At 39.1% G+C, this 22,669-nt stretch overlaps 1 protein-coding gene across 1 annotated transcript; it reads right to left on the reverse strand.

The window, feature by feature from the left end:
• Positions 1-8,871: 8,871 nt before the first annotated feature.
• On the reverse strand, positions 8,872-16,358 carry pdk2a (pyruvate dehydrogenase kinase 2a). Its single transcript, XM_072448472.1, has 11 exons — positions 16,154-16,358; positions 15,628-15,769; positions 14,504-14,575; positions 13,655-13,839; positions 13,289-13,378; positions 12,690-12,767; positions 12,295-12,371; positions 12,129-12,227; positions 11,336-11,446; positions 10,444-10,557; positions 8,872-10,005 (listed from the first exon to the last, which is right to left on the reverse strand). Exons 1-11 carry the CDS (start codon positions 16,269-16,271, stop codon positions 9,862-9,864), a joined length of 1,230 nt encoding a protein of 409 aa, XP_072304573.1. The 5' UTR covers positions 16,272-16,358; the 3' UTR covers positions 8,872-9,861.
• Between the last annotated feature and the right edge of the window lie 6,311 nt (positions 16,359-22,669).

Here is a 22,669-nt window from a genome sequence, read left to right on the forward strand (position 1 = left end):
TGACACAGAGAGAACACCCCTGCAGGCTGAAGTGTGTAACTACATGACACAGAGAGAACACCCCTGCAGGCTGAAGTGTGTAACTACATGACACAGAGAGAACACCCCTGCAGGCTGAAGTGTGTAACTACATGACACAGAGAGAACTGTGAAGTGGTTAAAATGTAGTGGTAAATGTAGTTTCCTATTTAATTGCCTACAAAATAAATGTATTTCCTACAGTATGTCTTGAAAATACCTTTGAAATATAATTATAATGTAATTTTGTGAGTAGCCAACTTTTTTGTTTTTGGGAGTCGCACATTTTTAAAACATTTTGTACACTACTTATGCAACGCCATGAATGATAAAACACTATGCATAGCATGACTGATATAAAAACAGCAATACCTTTAGGTCATAAAAATTTAAGGTTAAGATTAAAGTATTGTAGATTATTTCCAAATAACAATACAAGGTGCTTAAAATGAATCAAAATATAAAGGTAATCACTTCAAATTGCTGTTGTTTTATTGTAATACATTTATAAGAAAATCCATTCAGGTTTATAATAACTAAAGCCACATAAAAGAAAAATTAAAACATGAAACTGAAAACAAAATGCTTTTATCATTATTTGTACTGGACAAGCAGAGAGCCTCTAAACACACAGGACACAGCACTGGCTCAGGACCCGTCACTGTTTTGGGTCACATAAACCACGGCCCCCTGCGCAGGAACGTCATGTAATACGACAGACTGCCGACAGATGAAATACGAGAGATTTGGGAGCTGGACACAGCCACACAGTAACCATTGACGACGAGCCACAGCTCCGTCCTGAGGCTTTGCTGTACTTGACCCGGTTCACTTTGCCAACCAGGTGTCCAGGGAAAGAGGCAAAGAAGTGGATCTGTTTAGATGAAACTAGGATGAGAAAGAGCAAGAAATAGTTATTCAAAGTGTGCCAACTTGGGTAAAAAAATGTAATTAAAAATCGAATAAAAAAAAACTATGATGTTCAGAGTCAAAATTAGTCATACTGAAATGTTTTTTTTTTTTAGTTTATTTGTTTGGGAAAAGTTTATTAAAAAAACCTTGCAAGTTATATTGAGATTCTGAAAAAAAGAATAAAAAAGCAACTGAGAAGCGCAGTGAAAGCATTTTTGCAGCTGAATTTGAAGTAAATAAATAAAGTATATGTATGTATTTATCTATCTAAAAAATATCTGATGGCAATTTTTTTCCCAACAAGAATTGTGACAATTGTGTTTTGATAATAGGATTCTGTTCAAAATTCACATATAAAGACTGAAATACATAAAATCAATTAAGATTCATATGTATTTCAGAGCATGTTTCACAGATCTTAACTATAATTAGCAGTTTCTATGCAGAATAAAGGGCAGTTACATTCGCTCTAGTATGTAGTAGCACATACCATCTACCATGAAGGATGCGGTTGTACATGAATAGTTGTATTAGTAGTATTAATAGTATTCTTAGTATTCTAAATAAATAAATTTAAAAATCTAAATAAATTCAGAATGCATTTTTAGGCTGGGAAATTCCACAGTATGGCATTAAATCTCTCTAAATCTATCTGCACAGAGACAAGCAGGTGGCACTTCCAGGCCAAGTGACTGATCAGATCTGTGGAGAGGTGAGCATGTTATTCAAGCAAATAAATACTTGTAATTGAATAAATGCAAGTTGAATTTCATACAGTGGAACGTTCCAAGCAAAGCCACAACTACATAGAGGCAAGCAGGTGACAGACCCTCCAATAGTCACATAGTGCACCTTCCTCCACATCTCTTCTTCCTCTTACACCTCCAGTTAGTCTTGTCCCGGCTCACACAGGACTGGTTCCTCCTGCACCTTCCACGTACCAGACAGGCAGGATCGCACCGCATACATTAGATGAAGACCGTACTCCATGATGTTTTAAAAATGTCTTGTACCTGCGCAGTAAGCCAGGTCACAGGCAGACGGCGGGGTGAACTTGTAGACATAGTCATTTCTAAAACACTTTCTGACTTTAATTGTGCAGCGAAAAGCATTTGTCTCTCCATCTTCCACAGATGTTTCGAGTGACGATGCCATCTTTTCTTTTGGGGTGGGGTCCTGCTGGCCAGAGAGGGGCGTGAGTACCGCATTTGTCAGCCGGGACGCACCTCTCTGGCATCTTCAGGCTCGTTCCTTTGTAGTAAAAGAGGCACCAACCTGTGAGGATGATAAATGCGTGCTAAATATAGGACAGGCAGTAAATTATAGGTAGAAAATGTGCTGCTATGGAAACATTTACCTGCCTAAACCAGGTCTAAAGCAGGTCTTGACCAGGACTTAAAGGTACAGTATGTACTTTTGTCTATAGAAATAAAAAGTTAAAACTCTATTTTATAACATTCTCCATGGAGATAGATACATTTTATGCCATACTGTGGAATATCATAGCTGATAGAACACATAGAAACAAGCAAGCCAAGTGTACAAGGCAGGTTTGTGAAGATGCAAGCCTATTCAGTTACATTTTGAAAATGAAAACAAAAAACAAACCTTGTGTCAATTTTTAAATCTATTTTTTTTACTCTGGTTGAGACAAACTGTGCCTTCAAGTATGTCTCAACCAGATCTTAAAAAGGCTCAACCAATGTCAAAATGTGGACGAAAACCGGGATAAAACCAAGACTAAAGCAGAACTCTTTTTCGGTTTGTGTGAGCAGAACTAAACCTCCATTTATTTAACCCAGTCTAAACTTCATAAATACACTTCAAATGCACTCAAACTGATCAAATAACTCAAATGTATCAAATCATCCCTTGCAAATGTTAGTCTACAGTTTTGCAAATGAAGTTAATTTACATAATTGCTGTACGTACATAGTATTGTTCATTCAGCATCACAGATTTAAGTTAAATATAAGTTTGAATACAACACATTTTGAACTTGCAGGAGGGTTAGTTGTAGTGGAAACAAGGGCCACCTACGTCTTTTGGACAATTCATTTCCCCCAGAGAGACGTGTGTCTTCTTCGTCCTCCTCATCTTCACCAACATTTGCAGCAGTAACGTAGAGCGTGTGAGTTCCTGCGTGCACCTATGAGCTTGGACACGCTGGTCTTGCTCGGTCCAAGATGTCCCAATTCTGCTTTATTTTTGGGGGGATTAGGGTCATGGCTGGTCCCACAAATATCCAATACTGATGTTAATGTTAGCAGAAGGCTTTGTGTTCTCGGTGGAAATTCAAAAAGAGTTGAATCACACATTGATAAAAGACAGAGACATACGACAATGTTTTTTTTTTCAGGTTTATTTCACACAGATATTGTTCCAGATGTTTCACATTTTCCAAACTTTGTCTTTTGAAACACACTCACCGTGCAATTAAATCAAACTTAGTCAAAATATGCAAATCCAGATGAATATGATGAACTGGAGTCATGCTTGGCCTTCCTTATTTAGAGAGTGGAAGATCTACAATGTCTTCTTGGTCTTGTTCTTGTTCTTGTAACGTTTCTTTCCTTCATCCAGCTGTCATTGTTGTCCTCTTTGATGTACTTGAGCTCCAGCATTTCTAGAATCCAGAGAATGCCCACAATACTCGCCGATTTCTCTCTTCACGTGTCAGAATCTGATATCATGCTCGTTGCTCTTGTAGTTCTCGTATCTCATGAGTCTGTTTTCCCTCTTTATTCATTCTTCTTCATGTAACTTCAGGCATCTCCTCCTCTCCGTCCATGAATTCTTCTTCCATTTGAACCACTTGTCCATTTTCTTCTAGTAGTTGTGTGAGAAATGATGAATTATGCATTATTATGACAATGTTGACGCAAGCAACAGCTAATAAGCATCTCTTACCAACAATGTCCTGGTCTTGTTCCTGACCTCCATGAATCTATTAAAGGAAATACAGAACAACACATCCATACAGTCGGCAAATATAAATAAAATGATTATAAATAATGGTGTAATACCTGTTTCAGTGCTTTCTGCTGCTGCTGAAGTGTTCACACCTCAGGCTCTCAATCTCCTGCATTCCCCATTTGCATATCCGTACACTCGAAATACACTCTGACATATCAACGGGAAATCATGCAAGACAAATGTTTAATTAACATACAATGATTAATTCCTGAGATAGTTGTGAAGTTTCAAACGACAAAAGTCTGGCTAAAGCTTCAGCAAACGGACTGATTCAGATGCAGCACTGTTGGACTGGACAGTTCCACGCTTGATTCTACTTTAAGATTACCAAAAAAGCTCCCGCCACCACAGTTTATGGTTTTGCTTCGAACGTTCCACAGCATGGGATTTAACATTTATTTATTTATTCATTCATTTATTGATTTATTTATTCTTTTTTTTTAATATATATTTGCTCTTGTATGTGTTGTCTTTTTGATCTTATAGCCTATTTTTTTTATCCTATAGCAGATTTTACTTGATTTTTTATTTTATTTTATATAGGTTGTTTTATCATTGTTCATTGTTTTATGTTGCACCAAATCACCAAAGCAAGTTCCTATGTTTGTGAATTCTGTTCATGGCAATAAATCTTTTCTGATTCTGATTCTATGTGTAACGAAAATGATACAAAAGATCAGAAAGTGGGTGCAGGAAGAAACAAAAAAACACAAGAGCTTACAGTATATTAAAGCTTCCACTGTATGAATAAATACAATTAACTGTAGGATACAATGACAAAGGCATCTCATGACCTCTTGGGCTTTGTCAAAGCACTGGAGGTCAAAGCACTGGAAGAACAACTTTTAGGACTACGACAAAGTCTGGGGAATAAAGTCTGGCGGTAATGCAACACTCGGATGCCAACCGCCATAAAACAACAACAACAACAACAACAACAACAACAACAATTAACTGTGGAACATTCCAGGCAAAGCTTGTTGTTTGTCTCCATGGAGATATTCCATGGAGACAAACAGGTGGCAGACATAAACCAGAGAAGTTTATAGTGCACCTTTAAGCCGTCTAATATATTTGCCGATAAGTAATACACATAAACTTTGAGGTTGAAAAGTACATCACGTCCCAGAACAGGAACAAAGCTGAAGAGATAATGTACTATTTACATCTGTGTATGATTTTACCTTGAACACTGCAGTACGTCCAACATCCACTGGCTGATCTCTCATGCCACACAGATTTTGCCCCGTGACATTTTTAACTTGATTTCAATATAAAATAATGTTTAATCATCTTTAGAGTGAAACTATTGTCACAAAAACAAACAACATCTGGGACAACGAGGCATATTCTTTTGTATTTCATTCTCCATCTGCTTTTGTGACTTCATGATTTCTGAGCAGAGCCACAACTCACGGTGTTTGGGCTCCCAGGACAGCAGACTGCACACGATGAGAATGTTAGCAGCACGGCCACGGCTAAGGCAGCCATCTGGGGAAAACAACAGTTGTACAATAATTATGTAAATCATGACATTTACTGGCTCTGCCAGCACGAGTCTTTGCACAAAAGAATTTTGTCTAAAAATGTGCTAGGAGAAAGTAAAGATACTTTCATGAAAGTAATCAAGTTTAGAATGAAATCAGTATAATTTGTACTTTAAATACAATGTGTAATAATGTAACTATTGAAAACAAAGTTATGTTATAGAAAAGTTAATGCAGTACAACGATTACACGTGTTAAGCCTGTGATTTATGTGATTTAATGTATCTAATTTATACATTTTATTAGTTTTTATACTTGATTGTTTTAGGCCAAGTTGTATTAGCCAAGCCAATGTATTAAAATAGCACATTTAAAATAACAGGCGTCGCACCAAAGTGCTTTACAGATCTTTACAGTGAGCATGAAAAACAGAGTCAAATACACAGAAAACAGAACAAAGAACACATAAATATATAACATCTCAATAACAGGGGTAAAGAATATTTAAAAAGTGAGTCTTTAAAATAATCAATGGATTGAGAAGTTCACATTTGAAAGGTCAGTGCATTCCAGATTTTCTTTTTTTTTAATTAAATTAATGACAATAATAAATCACATTTACATAATAATACAACCACCAAAATAAACAAATAAATAAATACCCCACCTCACATTCACACACAATTAAACACAATTAAAAACTACTCCAGAGTTCAGACACAGTGACTGAGAAAGTCTGGTTTCCAATGTTATTAAGGCGACAAAAGGGACAGAGAGGAAACTCTGGGATTATAGGCCTGAAATTAAAATGTTTATTTTCATTTCATTTTGCAGACTTTTGGAGCTAAATGTTTGTTTTATATTACTATTATGTGCAGCACTTTGAAAACAATGGTGTTTATAAAAAGTGCTATACAAATAAAGTTAGATTTGATTTGATACTGTTGTTTTATGACTGCATTTACACAAAGAAACCTGTTAAGTTGGCAACACTTTATAACAACTAAACAAATAATTCAAAATGAGAAAATTGTTTTTTAGGACTGATTCAACCTTAGTAACTACTCAATTTCAATTTATAACCTGACTGTGACCTTTTAATTAAGCTTGAATGAGACTTTATAAGCTATTTGTTCATTATGATTAAGTCTTTGTTCATACTTTATTAAGGTTAATTATAATGCATTGAGTAATAACATTCTATTATTCTATTATATATTATTCTATATGTACTATACATTACTGTATAAATGTGAGGCTAGAAAATATGATCAAACATGTTAAACCAACAAAATAAATGAGTTTTACCTTAATAATCACATTTATCCATCGTCTATTTCCTCAGATAAGATGTGTGAGCATCCTAAAACAGAAAGAGAGAAAAAAATGCTTTCACAATCCCTTAAACCAACTTGAGAAAAGTCTAAATTATCCTCGCCATTTCAAGTCAGCAGGGAGGGAAATCCAACCATCGACCAAAGTAGTCTCTTTATCCCGACCAGTCAGCAACACCATAAAGCACAACATAAGGGAAATAAAGGCTTCACTTTAACAGCAACAGTCCCACTCAGTTAAGGTGTTACTTTTCACAGGCGACTTGCAAACATAGACATTAAAATATTACAGAATTGGCACATTTTCAGTCTGTGTGGTCAGTGGTGAGAAAGCGTATATATACTAATATGTGTTTTTTATATAATCGTTTGAATTTAGTTGTTCACAGTAAGGGGTTGAGATTGTACTAAATAAACACTAGTACTAAACACCTGATGAGATATATAATTAATTTGTTGGATCCAGTTGTTTGGATATGTCTCCACTTTACATAGGATACTACATTTATATCTTATCTTATACTATGGGTCTTCTCTTTAGGACAGGAGCATGCGTCTCTCAGAGTGACCTCTAGAGGGCAACAGTGCCCACTCATGGAGTCGAGATAAGTCTTGCTTTAAAATGTAATGTATTTTGATAACTGACTAAACAGAAGTAACACTATATAAACAGTCAGAGTGTGCAAAGGCTATAATCTTCTTCCCAGGAAATAATGTATATATGAACAATAGAGCAGTAATTGAAAACACTTGGCAAGTTACCATGATTTTGACAGCCTGACAGCTGTTTTCCCCTGATACAAAAGCTACAGAAGACTTATACTACAGCTATAACATGCAATGCTATTGTCAGGTGTTTGCAAATGTTAAATGTCGTGGGTGAGCTGTTTGTGCGGCCACAGTGAAGCGGTTATTGTTATGAAAGAGCTGTTACCGGGTGTGGTCATGTCCCAGATAAGGTACAGGGTGCAAAGTACATAGGGATGTTTTCATTGGCTGGAGTAAAATAGACACGTCTGCTGCTGACAGGCCACATAGTAAAACCATCACCAGAAACTGAACTGTTTGGAATGAGATCTGCATGTGTGCTCACTGTACGTCAGCGAGCACCAAAGGACATCCTGGATATAGAAACAGCCTGGTTAAATATAACAGCATCTTTGAACGTAATGGAAAGAGAGCAAGCCAAGAAATAAAAGGAACAAATATTTTGACAATTGACAATCATGGATCAAATTCCTAACATGGTTTGTAAGAAAAAAGTAAGGATAAAGTAGACAACAGTAGAATTATACAGTAATAGTTATAGTTAATTACTGTATAGGGCAGCAATTAACAATTATTTATGTACTACTTCTAATGTACTACTCATTTTTACAAATTAGTTGACCATTATTTCTACTGTGTTTGAGATTTTTGACAAATGAAATTCCCATTTAAGTGTTGTATAATATTTTACACCTGCGCATCTGTTAAAAACAAACTAATATAGCAAATATACCTGCACTATGTATCTTTTCTGGAGGAGGGTCTGCCACCTGCTTACATAAAGTACAAGTTACATAGAGCACCTTTAAGGACAAATTACCAGGTCATTTTTAGCAATTAAAATGATTTCTCAATTGATTTACCTGTATAAATAAAGGTTAAACACAACGTGAAAGATTCAACACTAACAAATACTACTGCTGATCAAATATCCATGAATTACCTGGCACATGTCATCAGGTGTTTTAAAATATCAGATTTATTTTCATGCCGTGGTTTATTGCATTTATCTAGCCATGTAAATGTTCCCAGCGACGCTTCGAATCCCGTAAAACTATGCAGCTGTTACCTTACTCCGCCTGGCATTTGTTCGCCCTAATCGCGGCTTTACCCTTTCGTGCCAGGCCGGGGGAAACGCAGTGAAGTTGAAATTTCTCTTGGCATTACTGTCTCTGTCTGTCGCCGCCTCAGGGTTTGACACAAAAATGGCCGTCGGGGAGAGTTGCTTCCCCTTATTCTCAGCTTGTTTAAAATAGACACAGCCCCACTGAAGCAAAGGTCTTCTTGTCATCTCACTGTCTTACATTTAAGCGACATTTGTGTCCTCGGCATAAAGATACAGGCAAGCTACTTTAAAATAAACACCACGAGAAGAATATTGTGTACAATATCTTTTATTTTATTGCTTGTACATATTTACAATCATCTCCAAATAGAGTAGCTATAAAAATAACAATTGACATTCTAAATGGAAATATAACATGAATAATAATACTACAAGTGGATTTCAACACATTATGGACCCAGCATCTGTACATGGCCCCTCCTCACAAACCTCCTCAGACTGGTTTATTTGGATCAAAGACACATTATGAACTTTGACATGACATGCGCTGGCTTTAGGCCGAAACACACTCGCGTGCATTGAACCTCGCTAAATCAAACAGTATTACGCTGGTAAATTGGGACCCTTAATCACTCAAATCCCTTAATTTTGATTTAAACCGCTTTTCGAATTTATGCAAGTCAATGCATAAACGTCATAGTGCTGGAAAAGACAGATATTCTATACAATCTGTGTGGCTTTTGTATTATAGACATATTTACATGCAACACACTTTAGTTTAAGTTAAAATTACAGACAATACATTCAGTCACAGTACTCTTGTAGAAAGTGTGCATTAGATATATTTTCAAGTAGTTAAAATTTTTGGGGTATTTTTATAAGGCTAATGATGGTTTTCACGATATAACAAAGCGCCCTTTCAGCTTATAGAAGCCAGTATGATAAAAATAAATAAAAAACATATCCTCAGCTATAGTAAATTCATCTCGTACTCACAACATAAGATGGAATACTTTTTTTTATTGCAGTATTAGCACTCCAATAACTTCTGACTGGCCCGTCCAAGCCTCTGTGTCCCGACAAACTCAAGCTGCCCCCATAAAGACCCGTGTAAAGGGCTTCACAAATACTTTTCATTTCTCTACGTCAAATTCTTACAATAATATGATGGCACGACCATAAAACACGTTTGTAAAAGTCACACTTAAAAACAGGCGTACGCTCTTGCGGTAAAGGCGTGTGGATTGACAAACAAAATGGAAACATGAAGGAATCAAAGCACCACAGCCCGTCGGACATGTTATTTTGCCACCTTAAAGCTGCTCAGGTCCAGAGGCTCTTTGCTGGGCACGCACCAGTCGTCCGCCTCTAGACTGACTTTATAGTTTTTCAGAGCCGTCTTGTTGTAGACAGGCAGCCTCTCCACGGAGTCTGTAGACAGGGCCTGAGGGAAAAGGACATTTAGAGTTGATAATGTTCCAATACGACAAAGTGCAAGGATAATACAGACTGATTTTAAAAGGTTGTATGTTCAAACTCTTTTGTATTAGTGATCAAAATTCAAAAAATATTCCTTTTCGACTTTTTAGTTTGAATAATTAGAATTTTCTGTTTTCGGACATTTAAAAAAACACACATATTTCTACATTTGAAAATTATCTTTTTTTTTTTAAATAGCAGTTGGGCCCAGACATCATCTTCTAATTTATAATTGCATGTGACTTTTTATAACTTACTCCACTCTTCCACAAATGGCAAATCAAACTGAATCTCTTGATTCCTCCAGGTAATGTGTACCAGCCCTCTCGCCTGCCTCAACTGCTTAAACTGTCATCGAGTGAGTTAACTTTATGGAGTTTGGCCATGCTCGAGTCTGGCTCACCTTCAAGTAGACGACGGCGTCGGTGCCATAGCCCTCCATAGAGTAAAGCTGCAGGTCTCCCTGGAAGTACTTGGCATAGAGTCGAGAGATGGGGAGTCCATAGCCAAAACCAGCCTGTACAGACAGAGAGGACATCAAGGATTTAGAGATACTTTGTTCTCAGAGGAGACTGCAGCCATGCTCAGAAAGTGGATACGCTACGTCATTTAGTGCTTAGTGAGCAGATTAGAAAATAAGTGGTTATTAATCTTTTTATAGCAGCTCTGGGTTCAGGGCAACAGTTAATCAGCAGTGGATAAAGTGACAGAAAACATTTGAGCAAAAAAAAAAACTGTTTTGCAATCTGAGGCTGCAACGGTAACGAAGACAACATCTGACTCTGCAGTTTAGATGAACTCAAGAAGCTCCTCAGACGAGCGGCGAACGTCCAGTTGACAGAATTCTAGTTTCTTTTGCTATGGAATCTAACTGGACGTCTGAAGGTCTACACAGAAATAGAACTACTATTATTATAATTACCGCTTTCATTTTTCCCTGTCAAATATGCTTTCATACATCAAATTAACTTTATAGTACTATTCTAGCTCTTTTGACCCGACTTGCCATTTATTTTTAAAAATCAAGATTTCGTTTACAGTGCAACAATTTCATACTGAAATATGGAAATCACAAAACATATAAATACTAAATAATTCAAAACATGTTTGTAGGATTCTAAACTACAGGGATGGTAGGTTTTGTACATAATAAGACTATAAAGATTTTATAGACTTAAATATAACAACTGTAACCGTTCAAATCATGATTTGGTTTCTATTTTGATTTATCTTAACATTTGCTACTGGTGAATTTCTGTCAGATTTCTTTTTTGAGTGAAGCTTGCATTACTGACCAGTGGGGGCCGTGAGTGGTCTCCCATCTGTGGCGCAGGAGCAGTGGAGTACATGTAGCTGAAAAGCTTGTCAGTCCTACGAAATGGGACACCGCCTCCCCTGTCGCTCACCTGGGGAAAAAGAAGAAATTCAATTGCCAACTTAAATCATAAATCTTTTAAATTACCCATTTGATGACCAAAAAACTGTGTAGTCCTGTTGGAAAAATCAGCCAGGCAAAAGAACAAAAGTGTATTTTGAGCTGAATGTTATATGACACACCTTAGTCTGACCCCTCTCAACTGTATTTACTGCACACTTACATAACACGAGTCAAAGACACAGCGTTTACAGCTTGAACTTTGGACGGACAATTATGCATGTTGTGTCTGTCCCAGTTTAACCTTTTAGAGACACTTGCAGAACTGGTTTTATGTATGGCAAATATTGTTTTGTTCAAATAGCTGGTTTCAAAATCTATTTTAAGTGTTTCCCGGTGGTCGAGTGGTTAAAGCACAGCACATATGCCAAGCTCAGAGTGCAGCCGGCCCTGCATGTCCTCCCTTCTCTCTCATTCCCCATTTCACACTGTACTTTCCTGTCAATAAAGCTAACGGGAACAAAATCTAAAAAAAAAAAGTCTTTAAGAATGAACAATGTCTTTGTAGCATTATTAATCAAACTGCTTATAGTGCAAACGTGTATGTAAAATACAGTCAAACGGGTTTTTATCAATCAAGAAATCTCTTTTTTTGAGGCGATTCAACAAGAACTGGTTTTGTCATTACATTGACACAAGATTAAATGACCAACCTTTATGGACATGTCCTCTCCCCCGAGCGACACCAGGACTTTGATCGGCGGGAGCTCGATGCTGTCTTCATGCGTCTCTATCGTTGCACGCATTGCATTCTACCAGTATGGAGAAAACGGTAAGACATTTTCAAACAAACACAAACTTTATGTTAAAAAGTCATACCTTGAAAAGCTCGAACAGCATATGATACAGGTGAGAAGGCACATACACAATGCTGACTGCGTCGCTTTTGTTCTCTCCTACAAAACAATAAAAACACACTGTATCATACACTTCATTTAGAATGCATCAGGTACTGTAAGTGCTGTTTTTTCTCCCATCAGTGGCAATTATGCTTTGCGCTGGTTGCGCACTTTAAGAGGATGGAAAGAGTGTGTCAATATTGTCACACGCAGTGAGCCGGACCCACTTAGCTGTTACTTCAGCTTCGGTGCTATAATTAGCGGCCCCTTAAGTTCATCTGGCCGAATGCTCATTTCCATAAAAAGAATAGTCCGCAGGCACACAGAGGAGTTAACGGGGACTGAGAGAGCACCAGCTGTACAAGGGCTTCTTACCGTTTCTCTCTTGCAGAATCAGCTCCGGAGAGCAGAGATAGTACTGTTCACACAGCATCTTGGCACTGTGAAAAGCATCTGTGGGAAGAAAACAGAAACTAATTGCATCAAGAATTTAAGAGAAGCAACAAAAGGGCCGAGCTGCATGACAACTTGGTTACTATGGGTGATTTCAATGGCTCTCTCGAATAATAATGCAGCACTATACAGTAACTAACTAAGGCTGAGCTCTTTCATATTGATTGACCATTTTCTATTTCTAAAATGGCTTTTCATATGGATTTCATGAACTGACACAAAATATACCTTTACTCAAAGCATTTAATTCTGCTCCAAACAACTTTCACTGAGGATTTGCGGTAGACCTCTCAATTAACAGGCCCCGAGGTGATCATTGACAATTTGAAGCAATTAGACCACAGTTCTATTCAAATTCGATTGTTGCGCAGTCCTCCTAGTAACTATGGTAAGCTTGGTGTGCAATTTAAACCACAAATCCATTTCTGCTCTTTTAAATTGAATAGAACTTTCTTTAGTGAGGACAATGTAACTCTGTCTGTCTCAAAAACTATTAATGTTCCGATGTTATTCGCACTAACCTTGGACTACTTCCGATACTTGGCAGAGGGGGTCTATGCTTCCAATAGTGTTGGGGTGGACAGGGTTTGTGTTGCCGTCAAATATGAGTGCTGCAAAGAGCAAAACAAGCAAAAAGCCATGTTAGATTATTGATCCTCGAACACACATTATGATCAAAAGTAAATTCAGTGCCACTCTAAAACGCTGACAAGGCAAAGATCATTTTAAAAAGGATCACTGCAAGAAGATGCATTTTTTTTTGGTCAAAGTAGAGACATCCTTTTTCCAAGAGATGAAAATATGACAAACACAATCTAATCCAATTTCATATGCTCAAAGCCGGACGTTTCTAGACTGACGGTGACAGAGCTGTGAAGGCCACTCACTGTGCTGGTTGATGAGCATTCGTATAGAGATGCGGCTCATGTAGAAGCGGTCTAGAAAATACTGGATGTTCTGGTTGGTCACTATGTCCTGGGAAAAAGACTCTTTGTATTCCAGAATGCCCTGAGCCATGGTCGGCACCACGTCATTATGTCGATTTCTGATGGTCACTAAAGTATCAACAAACCTGCAGGAAAAAGCACAAACAGAGTCAATTAGAATAGAGTGAGCTTCCAGAGTGAACCTGTCTCTTGTATATGTTTGTTTCTGACTCAGACAATTGTGTGATTACCAAATCATTTTATATACATTAAAGCCACATATTTTTGGGCAGATTTCTCCAGACTTTGGACACACACAATATGTTCCCTGTTTTGTTATCCATTCTGGCAGGATTAGCAGACAAATGTTTGGCAACAAAAAACATTAGGCAAGCTAAAGTTTACCCAATAAACACAAAAAGTTCATAGTGACAAAATGAGTCCAAGTAATCTAGTTTTAAAGTGGTTAGAGCCAGTTAACTGCTTATGCAAGTCCTTAGTGTGGACAAGTGCCATGGGTCACATTGGAAAGAAGCCTACATTATACCATATAATATATCATTGCACGCTTGAAAGAACTAAAATTAGCTGTAGCAAGTTGAAAAGAATGTATAAGTTTGATGAGTTGGTACTTGACTCGAGTGGTTACTCAGGTCCATAAATGGATGAACATGACAGAGAAAAGATCTCTGCTATGCTTGAAATTGAGCCTTGGAGTATTTTTGTCACCTGCTTCACGTGCAATGTGGTGTAGGTGCACAACACTACTAGAATTTCAGTAATGCAGTATATGGGTAAAAAACTACTCACTCTCCCAAAACTTTATGTTCATCTGGATTCTTGTCTAGAAATTCAAGGATTTCCAACAAACTCTGGACATACCTGTTAAGACACATGGATAGATAGTACATTAAAAAGGAGATAGCAGTAACATTAGCTCCTAATGGGTTAAAAACAAAAGTATAATCACTAAATAAGCCTGGGATGCCCTTTGCTGTCATATACTAAGGACATATCATATACTAAGGACACATCATATACTAAGGACACATCATATAGTAAGGACATATCATATACTAAGGACATATCATATACTAAGGACACATCATATACTAAGGACACATCATATACTAAGGACACATCATATAGTGGCGAGCCCTTTTGAGCGTGTTGCAAACTGGAATGATCGGGCAACTCATAGTGAAGAACTCATTTTGCTTTCTGATTGTATCATTTCTTTGAGAACCAAAAACTGTAAACATGAACAAAGGTTACATAAAATATGTAAAATAATAAAAATATATAATAATAATAAAATAATGCATCGACATAATTGTTTTTAAGTAAAATCGATACTTAATTTGGACATGGCAATTTAAAAGTGGGCACAGATATGCAATGTTTATGAAATCTTACAAAAATACAAACTTTTACTACATTTACAATACATACAATCTTGCAATATACAGTATAAGAACAAGGGATAGATGTTATAATAACTGACTATAATAGTAATCCATTAACTAGTGAAAATTATTCATGGTATATTTATCAGTAAAGGAAACGTAAAGGAAAAAGGCCTTGTTGACAGCTGGTCCTGTGACATATTCAGAAACTAGGGCAAAGTTGAAGTGAACGCCCCCTCCCTTTTCTGAGCTGTTGGGATGAAGTACAACTTGGTCAAAGGGGAGCTTTGTAATACAACACCCAGCTATCCATTTGAGGAAATCTACGTGTGCCCGTTATATTGCATGGCAGTAAACAAGACAACGGCTGTTCCCTTCACAACAAAGAGGATACAATCAGACTTTAAAATGGGATCTTTAGAAATGTTTTTGCCCTTTCCTTTGGAGCAGGATTAGCTTTCAGATGCAAACTACAACTACTGTGGCAGCTTTGCATATACAGACACATACTCATGGCTTTGAACTTACCAGCCTTGGACCATTTTGACAGAAGGGGTCGTGGCAAGTTTGTTAGGCAAAAGGTTGATTTCCTTCATGATGTTGGAAAGCCTGACTGGGAGTTCTTGCCTCAGAAAGGCAAATGATGTCTTTTCACAGGCATTGATGGAGCCTGCACAAATGGGCAATTGTTAAGCATATTTCTAAACACATCTAGAACATAACAATTTCCACAATGTTTTTTTTCCTAATGTATTGTGAATCCACTAAATTGTACAAAATGTTATCCTTGGTTGAACCCAGAGAACAGCGATGATGCAACATATCTGTACGTTGACCATTTAGCTACAAGCAAAACCACAGTTTAGCCATCTTATTCTGGTCCAATCTCGCATGCACAGATAACCAACAACAAGATTATGAATGGTGCACAGTGTATTATAGCTACAGTGAATGATATCCCTGTACATTTGTCTTATAAGTCCATAAAAACATGACAAGTGGTCGGTCAGCAATAACAACAACAGCAGCAGTAGCAGTAGTAGCAGCTACTTACCGAAATCCAGAAACTGCTTCATAGACAGCGGCGAAGGAGAAAATTTGGAAAAATGGTCAATTTGCTTGGGCACGCTCGCCAAAGCGGCATTTTTCATAATAAACCGTACAAACTTCATTTTCCTTGTATCAGTGGCTTCATAACAGTAATGAAAGGTCTCGGGCTAGTTTCTAGTTATCACTGAGGTTGAACACCAGGGAGGGGGAGGAACGTGGAGCGGGAGCCAATCACAAGCCCGGATGTGTTGTTTATGTTGTGGTTCGACCAATAGGACGTGTCAAAAGGCGGGGCTATATGTTGTTGACTACGGTCTGGAACAGTATGTGACAAAATAAGTTGTATAACCCTGTACCCCATAACTCGGGTTTTGGGCAAATTAAATGGTTTAGTAGTGGTATTTTGTCTACTACAATACCATTTTTATTCAAATAATATACATTATTTCCAAGAACCTCCCACAAAGTGTTTTTTTTCTAATGTATTGTGAATCCACTAAATTGTACAAAATGTTATCCTTGGTTGAACCCAGAGAACAGCGATGATGCAACATATCTGTACATTGACCATTTAGCTACAAGCAAAACCACATGTTTGTTTTTCCCTATTATTTATTTAATTATTATATATATTTTTTAAATCCACTCAAGAAAATTTTGATCGAGCCTGAACTGTTTGAACTACATTTTGTGAATACTAGGCCTATTTCATAACAATATTTCAGATGGTCATTTGTACTATAGGCATACAATGAAATAATCACACAACATGTAAGCCTATGCAGGATGCCATTCCTTTACACCACTTGTTGTTATCTATTCTTGTGCTTTTGTGGTCCATAGTTCAGCGCTCTGTATACAGTATGTCTGTAAACCTACCCGTCTAGTTTTGACTGTAAATGACATTGTCAGAGTACACGCTGTTCAGATCATCTTCGATGACATAAGCGTTGGCTATATTTGTTGCCACAGTTGGGATGGCCGCACAAAACCTATGAGTCTATACTGTAAATACGCTTGACATATCGAGCAAAACAAGAAGACTAAATAACAGGTAAACAAATGCCTGAGTATACACAGGATTTTTCACAGGAGAAACAACACTTAAATGTCTTCACCAGCTCGAAATACTGCCACATTATCAAATCGAGTATTAGTCATTGCATTTTCACTGCCAATTGTTTTAGCTATTTGTTCAGATGTTAAAATATAATGCCTTCAACTCTTCATAAAAGTCTTTCAGTAATCTTAAAATTTGAATGGTATATTTGCAGAGAATTTGAAAATTGGCAATTTGTCCGGACACTGGGAAAAACGGTACAGGTACAAAAGGTGAAATAAGCCAAACTGACTTTCTACAAACTACACTTAAGGTTTTTGTCTTTTCGCTCTCTGTGTGTTGTCATGTTTGGTTTTATTTTATTTTAATTTGTATTATAAAAACAATAAAAAGAAGAAAATATGCTTAATACTTAATATGCTTGCAACAAACATGGCAAATTTTGGTAATAAAGTTGGATGTTTGATTGTTGATCCCAATCTAAATGCAATAAATACATGACTGGCTGTGAGACTAATATGAGCGGAAAACTACAATGAAAGAAGATGTTTATCGTTTCAGTTGATGAAAGTTGCGGGTACTTGTGTTGGTGTTCCAGGGACACTTTAGTGAAGTGTTGTTTGTGACGTGTGGGACGTGCAGTACGGAAGACACTAATACCTCCCCCTTGTTTTTCCACTTTGTATCCGGCCACGTTCCTGCGTGCGCTCAACTCTTATTCCTGGCTGTCAACACACAACTCCGTCGGCCTCTGAACTGTTGCACATCCATTCAAGGCCTTTACTGACACTGCACGTGAAATGGTCAACAACAAGATGAAAAGTGTTGGTAGTGTCATTTTTAGCAAGCCTAGTGCTCGGGTGAGGAATGTAGACCAAAACAAATATGTTTTTGGGGGTACTGAAGGGTCAAGTGTCTTACAAATAAGGTGCGGTTATATTATACATAGACTTGTTTGAAAGAATAGACAGTGTGTCAATTTGTTATAAACAATGTATAATTTAAACACAAGGTTTATGCCGTGGATTCATTTCTCAACACAGTATAATTTGAGCAAAGGTAGACTTGATTAACCTTGGATTCCTATTTGCACCTTGTTTCATCAAATATCAAATGTCATCAAAACTTTCACAGACAAAGCTATGATAACTATAATTATTAAGACTGATGTGAATAACAATTAGGATTCCAGTTCTGATGAATGAAAAGAGCATATAATTATACTCTATTGTGTAGCCCAAACACTTTTCATTATAAAGATATTTTGCATTCATAATTGGATGTGTTAATCAACAAAGTCTAGTTTGACCTTTAGAACTTTTGCATATCGATGTCGTTTTCTGGTCATTTTAACCACTGTGTCGATATAATCAATCTTTCATTTTCTTGACCTGGTATTTAACAAACTGTGGGACAAATAGAAGATGGAGATCATTATAATGGTTACAGTATTTTTGAACATGTGGCACTTTGTACCTTGGACTGGCCGGTCACCAGTTCAAATCTGGCCGGAAGCACATGCGGTCGTCGTGACCTTGGGTGTGACAATTCCCACATGCCCCACTGCAGTCACAGAGGCCGCTTGTGACAGGAACGTCATGCCCCTGACTAAAGGGACACTTGAAGCTAGGACAAAAATGAAATTGTACCTGTAACAGTTTAACAAAATGACTCGCTCGAAAGAAGACACACTGACAACCATTCACTCTCACATTCATTCACTAGGGCCATTTTAGAGTTGCCAATTTACCTAACACATACATGTCTTTGGACAGTGGGAGGAAGCCGGAGAACCCGAAAAGAACCCAAGTAACACAGGGAGGACTTCTGAAGCTGGCCCAGAAATCCAACCCATGATCTCCTTATTTAGAGTTGAGACCTCTAACCACTCTGCCACCATGCACCAACTCAGTCCATACTTTTTATAATCTTGACTTACACACTGACCATTTGTTTCTGTTTGACTCTTCAAAGGTGCTCGGTCAATAATCTTTATAATTCTAAAAATAAACTGCCGGTCTTTCATGTTTGACGCATACACAAACCCCAATCATTCTCTGTGTTACTTGCAATGTACATGGATTACAAATTACATGCATGTGATTTATGATGTTGTTTGAAGTCAACAGGAGAAATGCATTAACGGGCCACTGCCAGGTCACAATGTGGAGGCGTGTTACAGAGTCCAGTCCAGACCAGCAACAACTAGCTCAGATTTCACAAAATGGTTTCACTATGACTGAGCTTAGTATATGTAATAATAAGTGTATGATACACATGACAATTTGGGCCTAGTTTAAAGGTGGTATGGACAATTTTTTTCAGCAAATTTTTTTATCATATTTCCTCGTGGCGTGGATAAATCATTTGTCCTGCCACGTATCAATCATAAAACGCACCTACCGCTCACCTGCAGCCGCGTCAGGCTCGTCCTCACGTTTCCGCGTGCCTAAGCGCATGGATCTATCATAATATAGTTCCCTCAGTGTACGGGGCAAAATGAAGAAGGAGAAAGACAGTTCGAGCTGACGCAGAAGTGGACAGAAATCTACGGGAGACGAGCGATGCGATGCGCTCCGTTGCGCTAATAAACAAACGCACGTGTGTGTTGTATCAGTCCGCACGGGGGAGTGCGCATGCGCACTTCCGCCTGCGTTCCCAAATCGCCGAAAAATCGTCCATACCGCCTTTAAGGCACAGTATTTGGACGATCATCATCATGTTTGTTGTTCTCTGTCCCAATGGCTCGATAATATGGTTTTTCGTTTGGTAGTGGTCTGAAATTGCAGACTTTGTTTGTTCTTGTTCGGCTTTCATTTAGTGATTGTGTGTGTGCTTCAGGAAACATCATGAACAGAGGAATTAGGAATCCGCAAACGTGCCCATAACACTAAACTAAGACGAGGGGGCATTCTTGTTTTCTCATACTTGGGGTACTGTTCTAAAGAAGTCAGACTGCAGAGGGCGCTGTCGTCCTTCTCTCTCTCTCTTCTTTCCCAAAGATGTGCAAGTCAGCTGAGAGACATGTCATATCAACATCACCTGACTCTTCTGAGGAGGACAGCAGACAAGCTGTTGCAGTCGAAACAGGGATATGACAACAAACACACACTGGAGGAAAAGGTCCCTCCAACAGTCTGTAATGTGTATGTGTATTTATATTTATCATGGAGAACATGTAATCCACCAATGGTTTGCACCCAGGACCCTGAATTTTCTACACCCCTGGATAGCCTTCTCTAAACCCAATGCAGTGTGTAACGTCTTAAGCAATTAAATGAAATGTATAGGTGTGCCTATATGTGGATTTGAGCTCCAACCTTCTGATATCAGTCTAGAGCCTGAACCTGTGAACAAAACATATGCACTATCCAAAGGCCATGCATCATTTTGATCATTTAATTACATGAATTACTTAAGATAAGATAACTTTTATTTGTCCCACAATGGGAAATGCCAACAGGAGAGTAAGAAATATGTAATAAAAATAGAGCTGATAATGATAAAATACACTTCAGTCTAACCATTTAAATAGAATATTAGAATATACTTTGAATAGAACAATTGGCTACAACATTGCAAGTAGAGGATAAGGCCGCTAAACCATTGTAGTCTAAATGGTTATGACTATGGGGGACTAATTCTAATCTAAAAGCCACAGCAGTGATATGGCTAATTGTACAGATAATGAATGTGCTTGCTTTCGAATCAATTCTGCTCTTTAATCGTGTACTTGCAGCATGCTTTCTGATGCTCCTGCTACGTTTTTTTAGTCAAGTGTGCCCTGTCCTTTGGGTCCTTTGGGACGTTACGACATAACCCTTTCAATCAATACATAAATCGTGCATCGACATCCCGGGCTGCCTCTGTGCGTTGCCTTGACTTTTGTCTGTAAATACACACAGTGACTCAGGCGGTGCTATACTCACGTTATAACCGAGAGAGGGAGGGAGGGAGAGAGAGGGGGAGAGAGAGAGGGAGAGGGAGGGGTGAGAGAGAGAGGGAGAGGGAGGGAGAGAGGGTGAGAGAGAGAGGGAGAGGGAGGGGGGAGAGAGAGAGGGAGAGAGAGGGAGAGGGAGAGGGGGAGAGAGAGAGGGAGAGCGAGAGGGAGGGGGGAGAGAGAGAGGGAGAGCGAGAGGGAGGGGGGAGAGAGAGAGGGAGAGCGAGAGGGAGGGAGAGAGGGCGAGAGAGAGAGGGAGAGGGAGGGGGAGAGAGAGAGGGAGAGAGAGAGGGAGGGAGAGGGAGGGAGAGATAGAGCAGGAGGGAGGGAGAAGGAGAGAGAGAGAGAGAGACAAAGAAAGACAGAGAGAGAAAAAGAGGGAGAGAGAGAGAAAGAGATAGGGAGAGACAGATAGAGAGAGAGAGAGAAAGAGAGAGGGAGAGAGAGGAGAGAGTCAGAGGGAGCGATAGGGAGAGAGAGGGGAGAGAGAGAGGGAGAGGGGGGAGAGAGAAGAGGGATATAGAGAGGGGGAGAGAGAGAGAGGGGTAGAGAGAGGGGAAGGGGAGCGAGGGGGAGAGAGAGAGTGGTGGTGGTGGGGACAGAAAGAGAGGGAGAGAGGGAGGGAGAGGGGGGAGAGAGAAGAGGGATATAGAGAGGGGGAGAGAGAGAGAGGGGTAGAGAGAGGGGAAGGGGAGCGAGGGGGAGAGAGAGAGGAAAGGGGGGAGGTGGAGAGAAGGAGACAGAGAGGGAGGGAATGAGAGAGAAAGAGAGACGCCCCTATTCCCGCGACAACATCCTCCTCCTCCTCCTCTTCCTCCTCCTCTTCCTCCTCCTCTTTCTCCTCAGCATCAGCATCAGCATCAGCAGAAGCAGCAGCAGCGTCCCACACCGACCGTAGTGGCGCTTCTTCCCGCGTGAGATGGATGTGTTCCTCGGTTGGCTACAAGAGGCGTAATTGTCCGCGCGCTACGTGAACACCGACCAATACAAACCCGCCGGCTCCTTCCCCGACACTCGGCCGGAACAAAAGAGAACGCCGCGTTTCCTCCGAGGCGATGGCATCCTCTGGACCGAGCCGCGGGTAAGTTGCGAGCCTTTTGTTTTGCATCCACGAAATGAGACGTTTCGGGATGCAATTATTACGCGCTCGTGTGTGTTATTGGGGGGGGGGGGCTGCAAAAGCGGGCAACGCGCAACTACGACCGATGAATTACCGGTCGCGTAGATGTAACGAGACGGTCTTGCAAACGAGTGCGCGCTGACAACGCCGCAACTCACCGGGGCGAATAGGAATGTCATTTGAATTCACCATGGCAATAACCTGGTTTTGTACGCGCGTAAAACCTCGCTGTCATTGGAGGAATAGTGCGGTGTGTATTGGTCGACACGTTTTTGCATTTCTGCTTAGAGATACTGGTGAGCTGCACGCAGACGTCTGATTAGAGTTGCAATTTGTGTCATCTATAGGGGTCGTTTTATGCGAGTGGAATCGTGTCAAAGAGCGTGCCGTGATTTACTGA

The sequence above is a fragment of the Eucyclogobius newberryi genome, unplaced genomic scaffold (assembly GCF_026437365.1).
Source record: "Eucyclogobius newberryi isolate DKJ021-1_F unplaced genomic scaffold, fEucNew1.0.hap1 SCAF_167, whole genome shotgun sequence".
Taxonomy (NCBI): domain Eukaryota; kingdom Metazoa; phylum Chordata; class Actinopteri; order Gobiiformes; family Gobiidae; genus Eucyclogobius; species Eucyclogobius newberryi.